General features: G+C 46.6%; 1 protein-coding gene across 3 annotated transcripts in view; it reads right to left on the minus strand.

Moving 5' to 3' along the window:
- The window catches only part of Pla2g5 (phospholipase A2 group V), a 124,911-nt gene that overhangs the window by 71,803 nt on the left and 29,218 nt on the right, over positions 1-23,890 (minus strand). For 2 of the 3 annotated variants that reach the window (XM_075945349.1, XM_075945348.1), the window contains exons 2-5: positions 21,969-22,018; positions 20,055-20,199; positions 13,935-14,041; positions 11,431-13,253 (exon numbers count right to left, since the gene is read on the minus strand). In XM_075945349.1, the coding sequence (XP_075801464.1) occupies positions 13,132-13,253; positions 13,935-14,041; positions 20,055-20,199; positions 21,969-22,008 (414 nt within the window). In that variant the 5' untranslated portion in view covers positions 22,009-22,018 and the 3' untranslated portion in view covers positions 11,431-13,131. Of the gene's footprint in view, positions 1-11,003; positions 13,254-13,934; positions 14,042-20,054; positions 20,200-21,968; positions 22,019-23,890 lie in introns of those variants that run through there. The other variant, XM_075945347.1, reaches the window with a different exon arrangement.

The following is a 23,890-nucleotide window of genomic DNA, read 5'->3' on the forward strand; positions in this document are numbered from 1 at the left end:
ACATGAGACAGAAACTCCAGAAACTCTGGGTTTTTCTCTTACTAACAGGCTTGGAATTGGAGAGGGACTGAGCCAGAGTCCAACTTCAAAACCAGCTCTATATATTTATAAAGAAATGTTTAATAAGATATATAAATAAAAATTAATACTTACAAAATGTGTCCATCATCAGTAATTAAATATTCAGGGTCCCTCAATTTCTTTGAAGATGAGTATTTTCCTGTGGAGATAAGAAAAGAACCCTGCCTCCAACCTATCTGTATTTCTTACCATCAGTATGTTCGCCATCCTTATGAAAGAATTGTTATTTATCTTTTCCAAGTGGCTTCTCTTCTTCAAACCGAACCTTTATTAATTTTGATGGTATCCATAATTTTTCCTCACCTGTGGAGATAAGAGCAAAACCCCTTCCCCAACGTAGCACATATCCTGGCTTCCATTGTGAGGTCAGCACATCCTTGAAATAAACTGGTTGATTTAGTTCAGTAGACTTTTCCATTATCCAATGTCTTTCTGCAGCCGTTGTTCCCTTCTCATTAGCGTTGAGAAAATTCAAGGTTAACAAAGCATTATGTAGCCTATTTCTGGGGGTGTTTTCCACCCCTTTCTGTTTGTTCAACATATCTTTTATAGTTCGATTTGATCTTTCTATGACTGCTTGACCTGTAGGATTGTATGGTATACCTGTAACATGCTTGATATTGTAATAATCAAAAAACCGTTTCATTTTCCTAGAAACATAAGCAGGACCATTGTCCGTTTTTATTTGTGTAGGTATACCCATGATAGCCATGACTTCTAATAAATGAGTGATTACTGAATCAGCTTTTTCTGAACTTAAAGCAGTTGCCCACTGAAAGCCTGAATAAGTGTCAATGGTGTGATGAACATATTTTAATTTGCCAAATTCTGCAAAGTGGAACACATCCATCTGCCAGATTTCATTCCTTTGGGTGCCCTTTGGATTAGCCCCTGCAGGCAGTGGCGTTTGGTTATAGAAAGAGCAAGTAGGGCATTTCTTTACAATCTCCTTAGCTTGTTGCCATGTAATTGAAAACTCTTTCTTCAAACCTTTGCTATTAACATGATGTTTTTTATGAAATTCAGAGGCTTGTAGCACACTACCAATCAGTAATTGATCAATTTCTGCATTACCTTGTGCTAGAGGACCTGGCAGACCCGTATGGGATCGGATGTGTGTTATGTACATAGGGCAAAGCCTGTTCCTGATCAAATCTTGAACCTGGAGAAACAATGAGGTTAGTTCAGTATCATCAGGTATAAATTCAGCAGTTTCAATATGTAAAATAACTCTTTCTGCGTATTGTGAATCTGTAACTATATTAATAGGTTCTTTAAAATCCCTTAGCACCATAAGAATGGCATATAATTCTGCCTTCTGGACAGAATTATACGGACTTTGTTCCACCTTATCCAAGTCTTCTGATTTGTAACCTGCCTTCCCTGATTTATTGGCATCAGTATAGAATGTACGGGCTCCAGTTATTGGAGCATCACGGACGATTCGAGGAAGAATCCAAGAAGTTCTCTTTATGAAGTTAAGCCGCTTGCTTTTTGGATAGTTGTTATTAATGTCTCCCAAAAAATTAGCACAAGCTCTTTGCCATGGTTCATTATCTTCCCATAATTTCTTTAGTTCATCAGCAGTGAAGGGCACTATAATTTCTGCTGGGTCTATGCCTGCTAGTTGACGAAGTCTCAGCTTGCCTTTTATAATTAACTCAGAGACTTTTTCCACATAAGTTTTCAGTTTCTTACTTGGTTTATGTGGTAAAAAGATCCATTCCAAAATAATATCATCTCTCTGCATTAAAATTCCTGTAGGAGAAATTTTTGATGGTAGTATGACAAGAATACAATCGAGCTCTGGATTCACCCTGTCCACATGTGCCTGTTGTAATTTTTCCTCAATCATTGTCAGTTCCTTTTCTGCTTCAGCTGTTAATTCTCTGGGACTGTTTAAATCTTTATCACCATCCAAGGTTTTGTTCAAATGAATTATTAGATCAGGTGTTATTCCAATAGCTGGTCGTAGACTGGAAATGTCTCCTAACAGTCTTTGAAAGTCATTAAGAGTCCGTAGGCGATCTCTCCTAATTTGTGCTTTTTGTGTCTTAATTTTTTGCAAACCTATTTTATAACCTAAATAATTAACAGAATCTCCCTTCTGAATCTTTTCAGGAGCGATTTGCAATCCCCATTTAGGTAAAAGTATCTTTATTTCTTCAAACAGTCTGTTCAAGGTATCCATGTTTGAATCGGATAACAAGATGTCGTCCATGTAATGGTATACTATAGATTTGGGAAATTTCTTGCGTATTATTTGCAATGGTTGGTTCACAAAATATTGGCACAGGGAGGGGCTATTTAACATACCCTGGGGGAGAACGGTCCAGTGGTACCTCCTCGAAGGTTGAGAATTGTTATAAGTAGGCACTGTGAAGGCAAATTTTTCTCTATCTTCTTTTTGCAAAGGTATAGTGAAAAAACAATCCTTTAAATCAATAACTATGAGAGGCCATCCTTTTGGTAATAAAGAGGGCAAAGGAATTCCAGATTGCAGAGGGCCCATAGGTTGAATAACCTTGTTGATAGCCCTGAGATCTGTCACCATTCTCCATTTACCTGATTTTTTCTTAACCACAAATACAGGAGAATTCCAAGGGCTGGTAGATTCTTCTATATGTCCAGCATCTAATTGTTCTTGTACCAGCTGTTCTAAAGCCTGTAACTTTTCCTCAGCTAAAGGCCATTGCTTTGTCCATATTGGTTTCTCAGTCAACCATTTTAGAGGCAAGGCTGTTGGTATCTCTGAAGGGACATCAATTGCTTGTTCTTGTACAGCCCGAATGGCCGGTTTTCTCCATTTGTAATATCTTTTAATATTATTCTCAGAACTATAGGCTCTAGAAGTAGCAGGAATGTTAATTTCGGTATTCCATTGTTGTAATAGGTCACGACCCCATAAATTCATTGCGATATTGGCTACATATGGCTTTAATTTTCCTATTTGTCCCTCTGGCCCTATACATTCAACCCATCTCGTGCTCTGCCTTACTCGAGATAGGGTTCCAATTCCCAGGAGCTGAACATTTACATTCTGAAGAGGCCAATACGGATGCCAAGATTCTGGGGTAATGATACTTACATCAGCACCTGTGTCCAGCAGGCCAGTAATAAAAATGCCATTTACACACACTCTCAGTTTAGGTCTTTGATCATTTATAGAAGTTTGCCAAAACACACGTAACTTATCTTTCTGATCATTATTGCTTGTAACAGTAGGCATGGGGCTTCCTAATTGTCCTGATGAGGCACGTTCTCTGCAGAAACTGGATATGACTGAACCATGTTTGCCATGGGGGCCTGTGAGGCCCCCCCTCTCACGTTTCCCGACTGTATCAGGTTGCCTTGTCTATCTCTTGTAGACCTGCATTCATTCGTCCAATGTCTGCCTTTTCCACATCTTCTACATAAACCTGAAGGCTGAGTCCTCCTATTTCTGTTATTTCTAGAAGATGCATTATTATTATTATTGTTTCTGAAAGATGCATTATTATTATTATTATTTCTGAAAATCCGTTGTCTACAATTCCTTTTCATATGACCCATTTTGCCACAATTAAAACATTTGGTATTCTGGTGTCTCCTTTTACCATTGGAAATTGCTTCTTCTACCCATGCTTCAGTGCCATAATCAAATGTATCAACATTGAGTGTATGCAAGACCCATTCTTCCAAAGGCGCTGATCTGAGCTTTAAAGGCCCCAAAATCCTTTTGCATTCCACATTTGCATTTTCATAAGCCAAAGACTCAATCATTATACGTCTTGCTTCTGGGTCAGATATCCCTATTTGTACAGCCTTAGTTAATCTTTGTAAAAAGTCACTAAAGGGTTCTCTCTGACCCTGTTTAACTCTGACAAATGATTCTATTCTCTGTCCTGGGTCTTGTACCCTGTCCCAAGCCCTTAAGGCTGCTGTAGTACACATGGAGAGTGTGTTTTCATCCAAATTAGCTTGTTCCTGAGGGTCGGAAAAGAGCCCTTCACCTATAATTTTATCTAGGGAAATGTCAATTCCCTTTGCTTTTTCCTGCTGTTCTAAGAGTTTAGCCTCTTGCCTGAATAAGCATTGCCATTTCAATTGTGGTCCACTCTCAAGTACTGCAGAGCTCAGCTGGAGCCAGTCCAAGGGGGTTGCTTTGTTTGTCGTGGCCCAAGATCTTAGCATCTCTTTAACAAAAGAGGCTTGCATCCCAAAAGTCATGACAGCCTGTTTAATTTCCTTGAGGTCATTCATACGGACAGGCTCCCATGTATCCTCCTTGATGACCCTAGGGTTTCTGGAACCAACCACCTTCTCTGTTGTTATTACTGGAAAGGCAGGTAGAGCTGTCGGTAGAGCTTTGTGGAAATTGTCCCGGAGAGATTTACCCACAGATGTAGTTAAAATTTGCCCTTCTACCCTTTGCTCTTCTTCATCAGAATTTAGAAATTCCTCAATCTTTTCAATTCTATTCACTATTGCCTTCTGCAATGTCTGAATCTCCTGTCCAGAATTATGTTCCAAAGCCTTCATTGAGGATTCTAAAGTATGAAGTTTGTCTGTTAGAGATAATATCTTATCTTTGGACATAATTTTTATGGCATAAACTGTGCCTTCTTGTATTGACACTCTTTCCATCAATTTGTCATAAGCTTTAGACAAAATCCAATTGTCACATTCAGCAGTTTTGATTCTCTCAGTTAATGTTTCATTTCCTACAGAAAGGGACTGAATCTTATTGTCCAAATCAGCTGTTCCCTCTTCCATAGTAATGAATTTCTCCTTAATATCAGCCACTAATGTTTCAGTTCCTACAGAGAGGGACTGAACCTTACGATCCAGATCAGCTGTTCCCTCTTCCATAGTAATGAATTTCTCCTTAACATCAGCCTGGAGAGCCTCAAACTGATTCTTGAGAAGATTGTTATCAGCCTGGAGAACTTCAAACCGATTCTCGAGAAGATTGTTATCAGTCTGGAGAACTCCAAACTGATTCTTGAGAAGATTGTTATCAGTCTGGAGAACTTCAAACTGATTCTTGAGAAGATTGTTATCAGTCTGGAGAACTTCAAACTGATTCTTGAGAAGATTGTTATCAGTCTGGAGAACTTCAAACTGATTCTTGAGAAGATTGTTATCATTCTCAATTGTTTTTAAGCGTTCTATCTCTGCCTTAAGAATCCTGGATTCGTCTCGTAAAGACTTTATCATATTTCTATTATCAAACCATTTGGTGCCAATGAAAACTACGAATCCCAGAAGGATCCATAGAGGTGGCGTGACAGACACCTCTTGTAAAATCTCCCACATGGTACAATTAAAAAAACTGTTAAATTCTTGAACAGTAATGTGTTCAGACATTTTATTTATAAAAGAAAAATTTTTTTACCTGCAATATTCGGTTCCTGCCAGTTGTTGGTCTCTGTGTTTTTGGAGCCTGTCCTAGAACTAGCTCTTGTAGACCAGGCTGGCCTCGAACTCACAGAGATCCGCCTGTCTCTGCCTCCCAAGTGCTGGGATTAAAGGCGTGCACTACCACGGCCTGGCAGGCCTCAAACTCACAGAGATCCGTCTGCCTCTGCTTCCCAAGTGCTGGGATTAAAGGCGTGTGCTACCACTGCCTGGCAGGCCTCAAACTCACAGAGATCCGTCCGCCTCTGCTTCCCAAGTGCTGGGATTAAAGGCGTGTGCTACCACTGCCTGGCCGGCCTCAAACTCACAGAGATCCGCCTGCCCTTGCCTCCCAAGTGCTGGTATCAAAAGCGTGCGCCACCACTGCCCTGCCAAGTCACTTTGTGTCAGACCAAATCTGCCGCTGTGGCAGCTTTTGTTGCAAAACCGCAGGTACTTAAACTTCCGCTAATTCAGGCAGTGGGGTTCCGCTGTAAAACTTAGCCAAGGCAGGCAGAATGGGCCTGTGTGGCCGAGTATGTCTCGGACTCGGCACTAGGGCCGGAGTCACGAACTGAAAAACAGCACCCAGGAGGGTGCTGTGTTATCTAGCGGGCTACCCGCTTGAGTCGAGGGCAAAATAGCCCGACGTTGGACGCCAAAATGTATCGGCGTAAACGAATGCAGACAGTTTGTAAAGATATATATAGTTTTAATGTAGAAATAGACTTACAGAACCACCGTTCCCGCGGAGACCAGGAAAGTAGAAGAGGCAGCTCGGAGCATGCTCGCCAAATTTATAGGCAGACATTAGCCCGAGGCGAACACGCCCCCTAAGGGGCGGGACTTATCCCTACACAAATGTTCATTACAGATGTGCGCCAGATGTCGAGCCCAGATGTGCGATCCAGATGTTCGTTTCATATGTGCTGCCCAGATGTTCATTCCAGATGTGCGATCCAGATGGTCGTTCCAGATGTTCATTCCAGTTGTACGCCAGATGTTCATTCCAGGTGTGTGATAAAGATGGTCGTTCCAGATGTGCGCCAGATGTCGAGCCCAGATGTGTGATCCAGATGTTCGTCCCATATGTGCCGCCCAGATGTTTATTCCAGATGTGCGATCCAGATGTGCGATCCAGATGTTCATTCCAGATGTCCATTCCAGATGTTCATTCCAGATGTGTGATCCAGATGTGCAATCCAGATGTACATTCCAGATGTGCAATCCAGATGTTCATTCCAGATGTGCGTTCCAGATGTTCATTCCAGATGTGCAATCCAGATGTTCATTCCAGATGTGCGTTCCAGATGTGCGTTCCAGATGTGCGTTCCAGATGTGCGATCCAGATGTGCGATCCAGATGTGCATTCCAGATGTGCGATCCAGATGTTCATTCCAGATGTGCGATCCAGATGTTCGTTCCAGATGTGCGATCCAGATGTTCGTTCCAGATGTGCGATCCAGATGTTCATTCCAGATGTGCGATCCAGATATTCATTCCAGATGTGCATTCCAGATGTTCATTCCAGATGTGCGATCCAGATGTTCATTCCAGATGTGCATTCCAGATGTGCATTCCAGATGTGCAATCCAGATGTTCATTCCAGATGTGCGTTCCAGATGTTCATTCCAGATGTGCATTCCAGATGTGCATTTCAGATGTGCGATCCAGATGGTCATTCCAGATGTGCGATCAGATGTGCAATCCAGATGTTCATTCCAGATGTGCGTTCCAGATGTGCGTTCCAGATGTGCGTTCCAGATGTGCGATCCAGATGTGCGATCCAGATGTGCATTCCAGATGTGCGATCCAGATGTTCATTCCAGATGTGCGATCCAGATGTTCGTTCCAGATGTGCGATCCAGATGTTCGTTCCAGATGTGCGATCCAGATGTTCGTTCCAGATGTGCGATCCAGATATTCATTCCAGATGTGCATTCCAGATGTTCATTCCAGATGTGCGATCCAGATGTTCATTCCAGATGTGCATTCCAGATGTGCATTCCAGATGTGTGATCCAGATGTTCATTCCAGATGTGCGATCCAGATGTGCGATCCAGATGTGTGATCCAGATGTTCATTCCAGATGTGCGATCCAGATGTTCATTTCAGATGTGCGATCCAGATGGTCATTCCAGATGTGCGATCAGATGTGCGATCAGATGTGCGATCCAGATGATCATTCCAGATGTGCGATCCAGATGTGCGATCCAGATGTTCATTCCAGATGTGCATTCCAGATGTGCATTCCAGATGTGCGATCCAGATGTGTGATCCAGATGTTCATTCCAGATGTGCGATCCAGATGTTCATTCCAGATGTGCGATCCAGATGTTCATTCCAGATGTGCGATCCAGATGTTCATTCCAGATGTGCGATCCAGATGTTTATTCCAGATGTGCGATCCAGATGTTCATTCCAGATGTGCATTCCAGATGTGCGATCCAGATGTGCGATCCAGATGTTCATTCCAGATGTGCGATCCAGATGTTCATTCCAGATGTGCGATCCAGATGTTCGTTCCAGATGTGCGATCCAGATGTTCATTCCAGCTGTGCGATCCAGATGTTCATTCCAGATGTGCGATCCAGATGTTCGTTCCAGATGTGCGATCCAGATGTTCATTCCAGATGTGCAATCCAGATGTTCATTCCAGATGTGCGTTCCAGATGTTCATTCCAGATGTGCAATCCAGATGTTCATTCCAGATGTGCGTTCCAGATGTGCGTTCCAGATGTGCGTTCCAGATGTGCGATCCAGATGTGCGATCCAGATGTGCATTCCAGATGTGCGATCCAGATGTTCATTCCAGATGTGCGATCCAGATGTTCGTTCCAGATGTGCGATCCAGATGTTCGTTCCAGATGTGCGATCCAGATGTTCATTCCAGATGTGCGATCCAGATATTCATTCCAGATGTGCATTCCAGATGTTCATTCCAGATGTGCGATCCAGATGTTCATTCCAGATGTGCATTCCAGATGTGCATTCCAGATGTGCAATCCAGATGTTCATTCCAGATGTGCGTTCCAGATGTTCATTCCAGATGTGCATTCCAGATGTGCATTTCAGATGTGCGATCCAGATGGTCATTCCAGATGTGCGATCAGATGTGCAATCCAGATGTTCATTCCAGATGTGCGTTCCAGATGTGCGTTCCAGATGTGCGTTCCAGATGTGCGATCCAGATGTGCGATCCAGATGTGCATTCCAGATGTGCGATCCAGATGTTCATTCCAGATGTGCGATCCAGATGTTCGTTCCAGATGTGCGATCCAGATGTTCGTTCCAGATGTGCGATCCAGATGTTCGTTCCAGATGTGCGATCCAGATATTCATTCCAGATGTGCATTCCAGATGTTCATTCCAGATGTGCGATCCAGATGTTCATTCCAGATGTGCATTCCAGATGTGCATTCCAGATGTGTGATCCAGATGTTCATTCCAGATGTGCGATCCAGATGTGCGATCCAGATGTGTGATCCAGATGTTCATTCCAGATGTGCGATCCAGATGTTCATTTCAGATGTGCGATCCAGATGGTCATTCCAGATGTGCGATCAGATGTGCGATCAGATGTGCGATCCAGATGATCATTCCAGATGTGCGATCCAGATGTGCGATCCAGATGTTCATTCCAGATGTGCATTCCAGATGTGCATTCCAGATGTGCGATCCAGATGTGTGATCCAGATGTTCATTCCAGATGTGCGATCCAGATGTTCATTCCAGATGTGCGATCCAGATGTTCATTCCAGATGTGCGATCCAGATGTTCATTCCAGATGTGCGATCCAGATGTTTATTCCAGATGTGCGATCCAGATGTTCATTCCAGATGTGCATTCCAGATGTGCGATCCAGATGTGCGATCCAGATGTTCATTCCAGATGTGCGATCCAGATGTTCATTCCAGATGTGCGATCCAGATGTTCGTTCCAGATGTGCGATCCAGATGTTCATTCCAGCTGTGCGATCCAGATGTTCATTCCAGATGTGCGATCCAGATGTTCGTTCCAGATGTGCGATCCAGATGTTCATTCCAGATGTGCATTCCAGATGTTCATTCCAGATGTGCGATCCAGATATTCATTCCAGATGTGCATTCCAGATGTGCATTCCAGATGTGTGATCCAGATGTTCATTCCAGATGTGCGATCCAGATGTGCGATCCAGATGTGTGATCCAGATGTTCATTCCAGATGTGCGATCCAGATGTTCATTTCAGATGTGCGATCCAGATGGTCATTCCAGATGTGCGATCAGATGTGCGATCAGGGGTGCGATCCAGATGATCATTCCAGATGTGCGATCCAGATGTGCGATCCAGATGTTCATTCCAGATGTGCATTCCAGATGTGCATTCCAGATGTGCGATCCAGATGTGTGATCCAGATGTTCATTCCAGATGTGCGATCCAGATGTTCATTCCAGATGTGCGATCCAGATGTTCATTCCAGATGTGCGATCCAGATGTTCATTCCAGATGTGCGATCCAGATGTTTATTCCAGATGTGCGATCCAGATGTTCATTCCAGATGTGCATTCCAGATGTGCGATCCAGATGTGCGATCCAGATGTTCATTCCAGATGTGCGATCCAGATGTTCATTCCAGATGTGCGATCCAGATGTTCATTCCAGATGTGCGATCCAGATGTTCATTCCAGCTGTGCGATCCAGATGTTCATTCCAGATGTGCGATCCAGATGTTCGTTCCAGATGTGCGATCCAGATGTTCATTCCAGATGTGCATTCCAGATGTTCATTCCAGATGTGCGATCCAGATATTCATTCCAGATGTGCATTCCAGATGTTCATTCCAGATGTGTGATCCAGATGTTCATTCCAGATGTGCGATCCAGATGTTCATTCCAGATGTGCGATCCAGATGTTTATTCCAGATGTGCGATCCAGATGTTCATTCCAGATGTGCATTCCAGATGTGCGATCCAGATGTTCATTCCAGATGTGCGATCCAGATGTTCATTCCAGATGTGCGATCCAGATGTTCATTCCAGATGTGCGATCCAGATGTTCATTCCAGCTGTGTGATCCAGATGTTCATTCCAGATGTGTGCCAGATGTCCGTTCCAGATGTGCGATCCAGATGTCCATTCCAGATGTACGCCGGATGTCCATTCCAGATGCGTGATCCAGATGCTCGTTCCAGATGTGCAAATCCAGGTGTGCAACCCAGATGCTCATTCCAGATGTGTGATCCAGATGTTCATATATACAGATTTTCTTTTTTCATTTCTTTTTTCGATTATTCTTTTCTCCATTCTTTCTATTTCCAAAGCCTCCTATTCTTCCTTATCCTCTTTTTTTCCTTTTTATTGAATAAAAAAAAAATTCCGCTTCCCCCCAGCCTCCCATTTCCCTCCCCCTCCTCCCACTCTTTTCCCCCTCCCCCCACTCCTCTCCCCCTCCCTCTCCAGTCCGAAGAGCAGTCAGTGTTCCCAGGTGCCCAGGGCGATGTCCCCAGTTAGTTCCTTGGGCAGCTGAGGATAGGGAACCTGAAATGACCCTATCCTATAGCAATACTGACGAATATCTTGCATATCACCATAGAACCTTCATCTGGCGATGGATGGAGATAGAGACAGAGACCCACACTGGAGCACTGGACTGAGCTCCCAAGGTCCCAATGAGGAGCAGAAGGAGGGAGAACATGAGCAAGGAAGTCAGGACCACGAGGGGTGCATCCACCCACTAAGACAGTGGGGCTGATCTATTGGGAGCTCACCAAGGCCAGCTGGACTATGACTGAAAAAGCATGGGATAAAACCGGACTCTCTGAACATGGCGAACAATGAGGGCTGATGAGAAGCCAAGGACAATGGCACTGGGTTTTGATCCTACTTCATGTTCTGGCTTTGTGGGAGCCTAGCCAGTTTGGATGTTCACCTTCCTAGACCAGGATGGAGGGGGAGGACCTTGGGCTTTCCACAGGGCAGGGAACCCTGACTGCTCTCTTTTTTTTAATTTTTAATGAGTCCACAGCCAGCTTTTTTTATTATTATTTATAATGAGTCCTGGTGATCCAATCCAGATCTTCATGCTTGCTCGAAGCTGGCTCTTTACCAGCTGAGCCATCTCTCCAGCCCCTCCCTCACCCCAATTTTGAAATTTCCACGTGTGAAATCAGCTCATGAGGCCCACTCTGGTGTTGTTTAAATATAGTCACTAGCGTATGCCAAAAATGTGTGAATTTGGGGTAATCTCATGTAATTAACTTTACTTAGAAAATGTTCAAACACTGGAGTTCTCAAGTGTTCTGCACATATTTTGGAGACGTGAGTGAAGGAGTCTGGGTCCTTCCTCGGGAAGAGCCCTCCTTTATTGTTGGACAACGCATCTCTCCTTCCTGTGATGCTGGTGTGAGAAAGCTCCGTCTTTCACAAAGTGATAGGTAATAGGGATTTTCAGTGCCCCTAACTTGGTGAAAAATGAACAGGCTGCTAACCTGTTCTTCCAGCCTCCTTGACTCTCATTTAAACCATGTCCCCCCACCCAGTGACATCTCAGGACTCCAGCACCCCGTGTCTGCACCAGGTGAGCGCTAGGAGTCCCATTTCAGTTAGCTAACTGGCATTCTTTGAGACACAGTCTCATGTAGTCTAGGCTGCTCTCAGACTTGCTAAGAAACAGAGGCTGATCTTGAACCCTGACTCCCCTGCCTCCTCCACCTACCAGGTGCTGGGATTAGGGGTGTGCACCCATATGCTCCCGGAAGGAGTCTCGTTTTCTATTTCGAGGAAGGTCAGAGGGATTCAGAGTACCCAGAGGTTCAAACCCACCCAGCTGCAGAAGCCAGGGCTGGGAGCTGGATGCTGCCCTCTCTAGCCAAGGCGAGTCCTAGGTAGTACAGGACTGTGTTTCATCTTCCTCTAGAAGAAGCATTGAGCTCCAGATCTGGTTTGAAGAACGCCAAGGTTTAAGAAAATGAACTCAGACAAAACTTGAAAGGCAGCCGGGCGGAGGTGGCGCACGCCTTTAATCCCAGCACTTGGGAGGCAGAGGCAGGCGGATCTCTTTGAGTTCGAGACCAGCCTGGTCTACAAGAGCTAGTTCCAGGACAGAATCCAAAGCTACAGAGAAACCCTGTTTTGAAAAACACAACACAAAACAAAAAAAATCTTGAAAGGCTAAGAAGGCTCCCACCTGTTTCCACCTCCATCCCTGAGGGCATGCAGGTGCTGCAGGGAGTTACAAAGGTTTAGGCAATCCTACCCCTGCCCTATCAGAGGGAATGCTGGGGGTATTTACTAGCCTTGCAAACGGGTTTGTTTAATATCTACATAGCAGATTTATAGAGTTAATTTGGCCTCTACTTGAGTAAAAGGTCTCTGGAGGGTGGTAATGTCAGTTCGGTTCCAGAAATTGAAAGAAAAGTCAACACAGCGCTGGCCTGGAGCTGGGAGAACTCCCAGCCCAGAGCCAATTTCACAAGTGCCAGCTCAGCCATCCTGGGAGTTTGCCAAGCCGGGATCAGAGTCCCTCTCTAGGACCTTGGAGGATGGGGTGTTGTCCTGGGGTGCTGCCCATTCCAGTGGCACACAGTTCCACAGAGGAAGACAGATCCAAGATCTTGGGGCGTGCATCAGGAATACAGCAGAGGGGGCCTCCACTGTGGGAGGAACCCCCAGAGCAGAGCCCACACAGGGCATTAGCAGAGGAAGTTGGGGTAATACTGATAATAAGGATTGTAGCTCCAGAGGTTTCTCCGCAAGCAGTAGACCAGCATCCGATCACAAGCACAAAGCCTCGTTGAACAGAAGGACCCGTATTCTACAAAACAGATACCAAGTGCTGAGTGAGCACAGGAAAATTGTGCCCCACCAACACTGACTTGTTCAAAGTCATATCAGGGGGTTTCTTCTAGTCTGCGTAGACACCCCCCATCTGTGTCCTGCTCTGAGGGATCTCAGAGTGGGTGGAGGAGGAATCTGCACCAGGGTGGTACAGAATCTGATGGGAGAGCTGCTGAGTTAGGGAGATGTGTAATCTGATGGAGGAGGCTCAGCTCCTGAACTAGAGGGCCAAGATCTCGAGGTTTCCATTCAGGGAGTACCCAGTCTGGTGGAACAGACACATGCCCTTTGGGTGGAGTGCCTAACTTGAGGGTGGAGACAGTTTCTGTGGGAGACGTTAAACAGAGATGCACCTGGGGCCTTGCTGTGAACTCAGGGCCCTGGGCATGAGCCCCTCCTGCTGAACACTGGCAAAACCTTTGAGCTTCAGTTACACATGGGAAATAAGGGAGGTGAAACCTACTCTGTCCAGGAAGAGGAAATCTGCAAGCCCAGAGTACCTAGCGAATAGTGGGTCTAAACCGGGCCCACCCTTCCCCAGAAACCTAGAAAGGCTGCAACAGCCTGTGTCTCTCATCCTCACTCTGCCTCACAAGATACAAGCTGGCCCATCCCTTGGGCAGCATGACTCCCAGTCTGAATGGGAAGCCCCGCTTACCGCAGATAACCTGGCCCCGCGTGACTCTGTAGTCATAAGCCTGAGTCCGGATGCCACAGCCTTTCTCCTCCAGTTCCCCATAGCAGCGGTCATGCACCCAACAGCACCTGTCAAAGTGAGAGATGGGGACGCTGGGTGGAGAGGCACCCTCCTGACCTCCGTGCCTGGGAGAGATTCCAAGGTGAGAGGAAGTTCAAGTCAAATCTAAACAAAATTAGAGCCAGAGGTGCTGGGGGGTGGGGTGGGGAGACACACGGTGATATGGTGCTTGGCTGTTTAAGTTCTCTCTGAAGGACTTTCTAACCTCCCACCCCTACGAGAGGGTCTCTCCTTGTTCTGCATGCACCCCAAGCTTTATGCAGCTTGCCTGAGAACACAGATGCCTGGGACAAAGTCGGACTTTCTCTAAGACAGCGACAGTTCAGGCAAGATGCTCTACATAGAAGGCTTGCCTAGTAACAGCACCTCCACCAATGAGCCAACGCTCACACTTGCCTCTGGGCTCTACAACCAATGAGCTTGGTATCTAAGCAGCTTATGTAAAAGCTCTGGTTCTCCTGCTAATTAAAACTTCCCCTTATCTCACCGTCCTTGAATAGGCCCATGGTATTCTCCTTACAGTGCACCCTGTTCCCAAATCAATAGCCATTCTTTGGCGATTCTCTCTGGATGTTATTTAGGCTGACATCCCGAGCAGGTGTAAAACTACAATGGTATCCCTCTGGCAGAAGCTGTGGCGGTGTGAGCTGGCAGGGATGGCGTCTGGTAAGTTAGGCCCTGTCACCCACTAGAACTGCCACTGATCAGAAGTTCATGGGTCTGTTTCTGCCTCCTTATGGCTAGGTGGAGTGTAGGTGTGACGGTTTGAATGAAAATGGCCCCCATAGGCTCATAGGGACTGGCACTATCAGGAGGTGTGTTCTTGGCGTAGGTAAGGCCTTGTTGGCGTAGGTTTCAAATGCTCAAGTCAGTCCCAATGTCACTCCCTGATGTAGATCTCTTAGCCACCTCTCCAGTGCCATGTCTGCCCGCCTGCTGCCATGCTCCCCATCACAACAATAATGGACGAAATCTCTGAACTGCAAATCCAAATTAAATACGTTCCTTTATTAGCATTGCCGTGGTCACGGTGTCTCTTCACAGCAATAGAACTCTAAGACAGAAGTCGGTACCAGGGACTGTGGTACTGCTGTGATAGGCTGGGTCATGCTTTTGTCTGGAGGAATATGCAACACTTTGGGACTTTGTACTAGAAAAGTGACTGGATGCTTTAGGCAGGGCTTAATGGGCCATACTAGTGGCTAATGGAAGACAGTGGTGCTGAGGGTGATTTGAATGGAGGAGGGGTTATTAAAGCATAAGAGGGTTCAATATGTGGCCTAGAGACTGCTCTTGTGATACCGAATATGACTGCTTTCTGCCCTTGTTCAAGAAATATCTGCCTGAAGCTAAATTGAATAGCTACGAATTACCAGCTTTGGCAGTAATTTGGCAGAAAAGAGGACTTTTCAAAATGACTTAATATTGATTGTGTTACTTGGTTATTACCGGCCAGTCTTATGCAGATCTATAGTGAAAAGGAGCAAGCTGAGTAAGGAAAAATTGGGGGAAAAAAGTACAGTTTGAGGTGAAAGGGGAAACCAGAAAATATAATGGAGTTAAGTCCTGTATTCAAGGAGATAAAAAGATTAAAGAGAAGCCCAATGCTAGATGGAATAAAGGGAGTGGTGACCTCAGAGAAAGACCCCACCCAGCTAAGCTTCCAACTTGTGTGAAGGAATTAAAGGAAAGTTTAAGGCCAGGTGTGGTGGCACACACCTTTAATCTGAGCACTGGGGAGGTAGGAGTAGGTAGGTTTTAGAGTTCAAGGCCAGCCTGGTTTCAGAACAGCCAAGCTCAGGCAGTGAAGGAGACCATCAACACCAGAAAACTGGGGTTTGAACAAGGGGCCCCTGTTCCAGCCCCAGCAAGCAAAAGAACCTGGCAGCTTCAGCCATGTGGTTCTGGCTTTCGAGTTAAGGATACAAGAAAGGGGCTGTGCAATCTCCCTCCCAACTAAGGAAGGCCACCGAGGCCAGGTTTATGTTAGCGGTGCCCCTGCAAGGAGGCCTGGAGGTGCCATCGCATGAAGCTGTGAAGGTGAAGCCTGGATTGCCTTGGAGACCCCAAGACGTTGGAGATGCCAGAGCCATGGGACACCTGCTGAGGAGAGCTGCTACAGGGAGTGGAAACGGCCCAAGAGAAAGAAGTGTGTTGCAGTCAACAAAGCTGAAAGGAGTCGGAGATCTGAAGGACATTTTGACATCAGATGTGGAGATGCAGAGTTTGGTGTTTCCTACTGGTTTTTGGTCTTGCGTTGGTCCAATATTTCCTCACTACGCTCCCTTCCCTATGTTTTAGAATGGTAATATATATTCTGTGCCATTCTATGTTAGAAATATGTGATATGATTTTATTTTGATTTTATTCAGGATTACACTGAAGAGACTGAACCTTAAAAGAAACTTTGACCTTTAGGTTCTTAAGCAATGTTGAGACTGTGATAGACTATGAGGACTTATTGCATTGGACTGAATGCATTTCTGCATTATGATATGGCTACAAGTCTATCAGGGCCAGGGAATGGGATGTGGTGACTTGAATGAAAAAGATTCCCATAGGCTCAAAGGGGCTGGCACTATTAGGACGCTGGTGTGGCCTTGTTGGGGGAAGTGTGTCACAGGGGTTGGGCTTAGAGGTTTCAATGCTCAAGCCAGGCCTGGTGTCTCTCTCTGCCTGCTGTCTGCTGATATAGAACTCTCAGCTATCTCTCCAGCACCATGACAGCCTACATGCTTCCATGTTCCTGTCATGATGATAACGGACTAAGCCTCCAAACTGTAACCCAGCCCCAGTGAAATGTTTTCCTTTATTAGAGTTGCTATGGTCATGGCAATAAAACCCTAACTATGACAGTAAGGCAATGGCTAGGCTATATTTCCCTCCCAGTCTCCTTTGCAGGTGGGTATGATGACTGTATGGCCAGATTCTGGCCAAAAGTGATGCACTTGGCTTCTACGCCTACCAAAACACTTCCTGTGTGTTTTCCGCTTCTCTTTCTCCACCTTTAGATGGAAGAAATGACTCAGCAGAGGAAAGCTGAACCTCAAGAGGGGATGTGCTTTAAGTTTGTTAAACAATACAGGTTACATAATACACACGGATAAAAATTTAACTTCTAGTGTGTTATATGTGGTGTCTTCATTTGAGTATTTATAGTTTTATTATTTTATATGTGATAGCGCTTTGCCTACATGTACGTTTGTACTCCACACATGTGCCTGAGGCCCAAGGAGGCCAGAAGAAGGTGTCATATCCCCAGGAATCCACCTGTCTCCAACTCCTCTTGCAGTGGCATCCAGCTTGTGGATTCTGGGGAACCAAACTCAGTTCCTTGTGCTTGTACAGTAAGGACTTGACTGACCGAGTCATCTCTCTAGTCCCATGTCTATAAATGTCTGTATAAAATTACATATTAAGCTGAACAGGAGTTGTAATGATGTGTTCAACTACAATCCCTTACAACACAGGCCATTCTAGCCTTCTCCTTACTTATTATCCATAGAGCCGCACTTCAGCTTGGCCCCAACTCCTTGGTGTCCATTTGACGTCATCCATCACGGAACCCACTGGCATCAGAACTGTTAACTCTGTACACTGGGGTTTCCAAAGAACAACATCTCCTGTTTCACACAGTCTTCTAGAATTGTGACACACCCCTATCAAAAGGTAGAATCCAGATCCTTCCTCTTTTCAAGATGACACATAGTAACTAAGCGTATTGATGGGCACAACATGGTACTATACATTCCATTGAAATTGTTCATCTTGACTGTCAGCTTGACCGGATTAATAGCTCTTTAGGAGATTATAGAATCTTGAATGTGTCTATGAGGGATTCTCTAGCGGTTAGATCATGGGGGCCAATGAATGGCTTCATCCACTGGTGGATTCAGAATACGATGGCATTATTAGGATGAGGCCAAAGTTGGAAGTAGGACCTAGTTGAATGAAATGGGCCACTGGAAGTGTGTCTCTGGTGGTGATAACTTTGCCCTGTCATCTTTCTGTATCCTTCATTCTGCTTCCTGATCACCATGAAGGGGCTCCAGTGGCAGACATTCCCACCATCATATCCTGCCTCAAAACAGGCCCAGAAACAGGGACCCACGTGACCATGCGCTGAACACTTTGAAACTGTGCGCCGGAATAGCTGATTATGCTCTTAAGTTGTTCTGACAGTTATTTCATCACAGTGAATGAGAGAGAAAAGTAACTTAAGTAACCATGACATTGCATAGCCATTGTAGCGATGCGAATCACTTACCCATCACCTCAAACACACATTTCTTTGTGGCGAGACCATCCGAGATCTCTCTTGGGCTGCTCATCTCCTAAGCTGCTCACTGCCCATTGACTGTAGTCATAGAACATTGATGCTTATTCCTCCTCTGTTGCATCTGTGCACTCATTGGCTAGCCTAGGTCTCCTCCAGATGCATCTCTGCACTCATTGGCTAGCCTAGGTCTCTTTCAGTTACATCTGTGCACTCATTGGCTAGCCTAGGTCTCCTCCAGATGCATCTCTGCACTTGGTGGCTAGCCTAGGTCTCCTCCCATTGTATCTGTGCACTCATTGGCTAACTTAGGTCTGTTCCTGTTGCATCTGTGCACTCATTGGCTAGCCTAGGTCTCCTCCAGATGCATCTCTGCACTCATTGGCTAGCCTAGGTCTCTTTCAGTTACATCTATGCACTCATTGGCTAGCCTAGGTCTCCTCCAGATGCATCTCTGCACTTGGTGGCTAGCCTAGGTCTCCTCCCATTGCATCTGTGCACTCATTGGCTAACCTAGGTCTGTTCCTGTTGCATCCGTGCACTCATTGGCTAGCCTAGGTCTCCTCCAGATGCATCTCTGTACTCATTGGCTAGCCTAGGTCTCTTCTCTCGATCTTTTGCGGCTGGACCAATTAAGAGGGCTGCATAAGGAACACTGTGGAGTGTTGGAGGTCTAGAATAAAAATACTATCTTTTATTGTTGTTGTTGAGACAGGGTCTTGCCATGTAGCTGGGGCTGACCTAGAACTTGCTATACAGCTCACATCAGCTTCAGACTCTTGCTCTTACTGCCTCTACCTCTCCAGGACTGGGATTGCAGGCTCACACTCCCACATCCTCCTTCATCTTGTAGTTTGGGAATGTTTGTTCATAACCCCCCAAGAGTCCACCATGCTGTTAGAAAGTCAAGACAACCCTGCAAATGACTTGGAGAAAGGGCCTGAGGCTCTGCCTACAGACAGCAACAACCCAAGTCATAGCCATGATCCACCTGTGGTGTGGATCAACCAGCCCCAGCCAGACTTTGCAAAAGGAAAATGAACAGATAGGAGTCATGCTGCCATGGCCTCCCCAGACATCAGGTTCATGGGCAAAGCAAACAATCGTGTTTGCATTAAGCCAACATATAAGGATCATTTGTTATATTTCAATAAACCAAGTGACAAATTAGGCCACTAAGATCTTGGGACTCTTGGGAGTTATATGGCATATCTTTAAAAGCAGTTTAACTCCTCTGAGTCTTAGTTATACTTATTTTAAATATTTATTTTAGAAGCCAGGTGTAGGGGTGCACTCCTTTAATTCCAGCACTAGGGAGACAGATCTTTGTGAGTTCGAGGCCAGCCTGGTCTACAGAGTGAGTTCTAGGACAACCAGAGCTACATAGTGAGACCCTGTCTCGAAAAAGGTAAATAAAAAAAAATAGTTTCAAGTGTGTGTGTGTGTGTGTGTGTGTGTGTGAGAGAGAGAGAGAGAGAGAGAGAGAGAGAGAGAGAGAGAGAGAGAGAGAGAGAGAGCGAGCACTGGTAGCCAAAGAGGCCTGAGGTATCAGGTCCCCTGCAGCTGGAGTTACAGGTGGTTGTGAGCTGACTAACATGGGTGCTGAGAACCAAACTCAGGTCCCCTGCACTCTTAACCACTGAGCCATCTCTCTGGTCCTGAGCCTCAGAGGTAGACTAGACACAGAATCAGAGGGGGTAATGAGGGCAGAGCCCAGAGCATTAAAGGTAGTCATGTCAACTCACCGATCAGTCCCATCTTTGGGGGTCCCTTTGCCGCCCCAGCCACAGTAGCAGCCATAGAAGCCGTAGTTCATTATTGGATCCTTCCCAGTCACTTCCTCGATCATAGACTTCAGTTCTAGGAAGCCTCCGGGCACTGCAGGCACACCTGGAAAACAGCCCAAGCCCCCAGGTGACACTGGACATGCTGCAGCAACCACTGGCCTCCCCTCCCACCTGCTCTTATTCTCTCAGTTAATGGGAGGAGGGCCAGGCAGATGACAGCAAGTGACCTAGAATAGGAGTTGTTAAAAGTTCGTTAGCTGGACAGTGGTGGTATAGGTGGCCTACAGCCTGATAGGCCAGCCTGGTCTACAGAGCTAGTTCCAGGCTAGCCAGGACTACACAAAGAAACTGTGTCTTGAAACCTGCCCCCCCCCCCAGAAAAGAGTTTGCACTTGGGGGCCAGGGGATGTGATTCAGTTGACAAAGGTCTCACCTAGCATGCATGAAGACCTAGTTTTGACCACCAGCACTTTGCAAACCTGTAATCCTAGCACTCACGAGGTGGAAGCAGAAGTTTTAAAAGTTCACGGTCATTCTCGACTACATAGAGTTCAAGGCCAGCCTGAGTTATATGAGATACTTTCTTTAAAAAAAAAATCAAAAATTGAATTTAGGAGCAGAGTTTGGAGCCAGCTCCCTTGTGTTACAAATTGGGACACTAAGGCTCCTATAAGTCTAGAAGGAAGTATCTTGCCTAGGGTTTTCAATGTAAGGAGCCAGGGGCTCCTTCCCTGACTTGGGTCTCAAGTTCCTCCTCGGATCTTCAGGTAGCTGGCAAGACACCAAAGAGCAGAGTTGCCCATCAGGGACTTGTATGAGGGGTGAGGGGGCTACAATGAAGCCTGAAGTCAGATTATTGTGCCAGGTCCTCAGACCTTAGCATGACTGACTCCATGAGGGAAGTACCATTTGGGCCATAAAACTCAGCACATAGACATCACCACCTACCAAAATGAAAACAATGGCCTAATTCATCAAGTACATCAAAGTTCTGGGAAAGTTTCTACATGCACTAACCTTGCTTTTTAGCTTCTGTTGGTTCGGCTTCTGGCTAACTGTTCTTGCTAACTTAAGTCTGTCAAGCCAGGATATGGTTTTTGTACTTACAAGCACACCCGGGGAAAAGTTCAAGGCTATACTGTGATCACCCATTGTGGCTGCCAGCCCACTGGCAGACTTTCTACTGACTTAAACTCAGGTCCAAGCAGTCTTCTCTGAGGGCTGCCCTACAACTTTCCAGAACCTTCCAGATGGGGTTGTATGCAGAAATACTGAACAGAGAATGACTCCAGAATCATCAGCTGGAGTCTGTCTATCTATCTATCTATCTATCTATCTATCTATCTATCTATCTATCTATCTATCTATCTATTTACCTACCTACCTACCTACCTATCTATCTATCTATCTACCTACCTACCTACCTACCTATCAATCATCGATCTATCCTTCATTGAACCTAATGCACCACCGTGCTGCAAGCGCCCTGCTGCTGAGCTGGCCTCCAGCCCAGGGCTGGGATATTTCCAAAGGATTTTGTGCTCTACTTTATTCTTGCTGTTTGTCCTTATTCTAATTTTACACTTGGGGGAGGGATATCTGCCTCCCACATTCACAAGCTCTGCATCTTCATGTTCATAGCCTTCACACCCTGACCTACAGTATCCAAACCCTGCCACAGCACCATGTCCACCAGTGCAAACGCAGGGGCCCGGGGAGATCAAGGCCTTGGCTGATATCTTTGTTCGCCCCGTCAGGACTGAGCTGAGACTCAGACATAGGTCTCTGAGCTTCAAAGGCTGCTGGTCACCTTTCTTTCCTCTACCCATAACTCCCAAGGTTGGGGGAGGAGGTCAAGGAGCCAACACTTACTGCAGACCAGGAACCAAGCCAGTGTGAGGAGGCCCTTCATCTCTTGGGTTCTGGAAAACAAAACACATCCCATGGTGTCTTTTAAATCATCGCTGCTGAGGCCTGTTCAGTCCCCACCCAGCTCCAAATTAGGTCTGGGTGTTCCCTCCCTCATTGGGTAATCCACAGACTGCTCCAGCCGGAAAAGACAGGCAAAGCCTACAGGCCTCGATCCACCGAATTTCCTGGAGACAGAAGGCCATTATTGACTCTACCAGAAGTGGGGGTGACAAGTGCCCCTTTGGCAGACGTGTAAATGGATACAGCTGGCACAAGATTAAGGGCAGGAACTGGCAGACCCTAGACCCAGCTAAGAACCAGTGTGGCGGGCTGCTGGTGAGGTGGCTCGGTGGGTAAAGGTGCCTACTACCCAAGCCTGGTGACTTGAATTTGACCCCTGGGACCTCTGTGGTAGGAGAGAACTGATTCCTACAAGTTGTCCTTTGATCTCCAGGAGCACACCTTTATACATACACACCGTGAACCAAATAGAATGTAAATAAAGGGCAGAGGGAGCTGGGGCGCTGAGAGAGGAGGAGCTGGAGCACGGAGAGCAGAGGGAGCTGGAGCATTAAGGGAGGCGGGAGCTGGGGAACTGAGGGAGGAGGGAGCTGGGGAGCTGAGGGAGGAGGGAGCTGGGGCGCTGAGAGAGGAGGAGCTGGAGCACGGAGAACAGAGGGAGCTGGAGCATTGAGGGAGGAGGGAGCTGAAGCTCTGAGGGAGGAGGGAGCTGGAGCATTGAGAGCAGGGGGAGCTGGAGCATTGAGGGAGGAGGGAGCTGGGGAACTGAGGGAGGAGGGAGCTGGGGAGCTGAGGGAGGAGGGAGCTGGGGCGCTGAGGGAGGAGGGAACTGGGGCACTGAGAGCAGAGGGAGCTGGAGTGCTGAGGGAGGAGGGAGCTGGAGCATTGAGAGCAGGGGGAGCTGGAGCATTGAGGGAGGAGGGAACTGGGGCACTGAGAGCAGAGGGAGCTGGAGTGCTGAGGGAGGAGGGAGCTGGAGCACTGAGAGCTGGGGAAGCTGGAGCATTGAGGGAGGAGGGAGCTGGAGCATTGAGAGCAGGGGGAGCTGGAGCATTGAGGGAGGAGGGAGCTGGAGCACTGAGAGCTGGGGAAGCTGGAGCATTGAGGGAGGCGGGAGCTGGAGTGCTGAGGGAGGAAGGAGCTGGCACTTGTATCTTTCTCCTGAAGTTCACAGGACTGATGTCTCTGAGTTCCCTGATGGTCATTTGAGGGCTGTAGCTGTTGGTCTGGGCACTATTTCCGCTCTGAGAATGGGGGCTGGCCAGACAGTTGCTCTGGAATGGAGTCCAGGGCCCATAGTGAGTCCTGGCCATTGGGGGCTTCACTATGGCTTTGTGGCCCCAAGGCACACTGCAGGTCTTCTGAGTCTACAGGTGTCACTGTTTCCATGGGAACGAGGAGGCTCGGAAACTGCCTGGAATCTGCCAGAGGTCACTCAGCGCATGGAGTCGAATCGGAATGTGAACCCGGGCCTGACCCCTCTCTACACTGTGCCAACACTCCTAGAGAGGCAGTCTCTCAACCCTGGCGTTCTGTCTTCCATGAAACTCATCCTCTAGGACTCCCGCCTTAGGGTCTATCTTTAGCAAAAACACAATTCCTGGCTGGAACTTTGCTGGCAGTCCTGGCCAATAGACAGAGGAAAGGTTTCCAAGGCGGCCTCTAGAAGGTTCCTCTGCCAATAGCTGTCTGCTCTTCTCCACTCCCAGAATCCCTGATCCCTGAGTGTTCAAAGCTGTTCAGCTGCTCTGTGGTCAGCTAGGACTTCCTTTCAGATGCCACACTGTCTCTAAGCCCCCAGGTGGCCGGGTCTCTGCGCCGGTGCTCTCTGCCCAGGTCCCTGGCACCCCCCCCCCCAAAGG

This window comes from Microtus pennsylvanicus, chromosome 13 (genome assembly GCF_037038515.1).
Source record: "Microtus pennsylvanicus isolate mMicPen1 chromosome 13, mMicPen1.hap1, whole genome shotgun sequence".
Lineage (NCBI taxonomy): Eukaryota > Metazoa > Chordata > Mammalia > Rodentia > Cricetidae > Microtus > Microtus pennsylvanicus.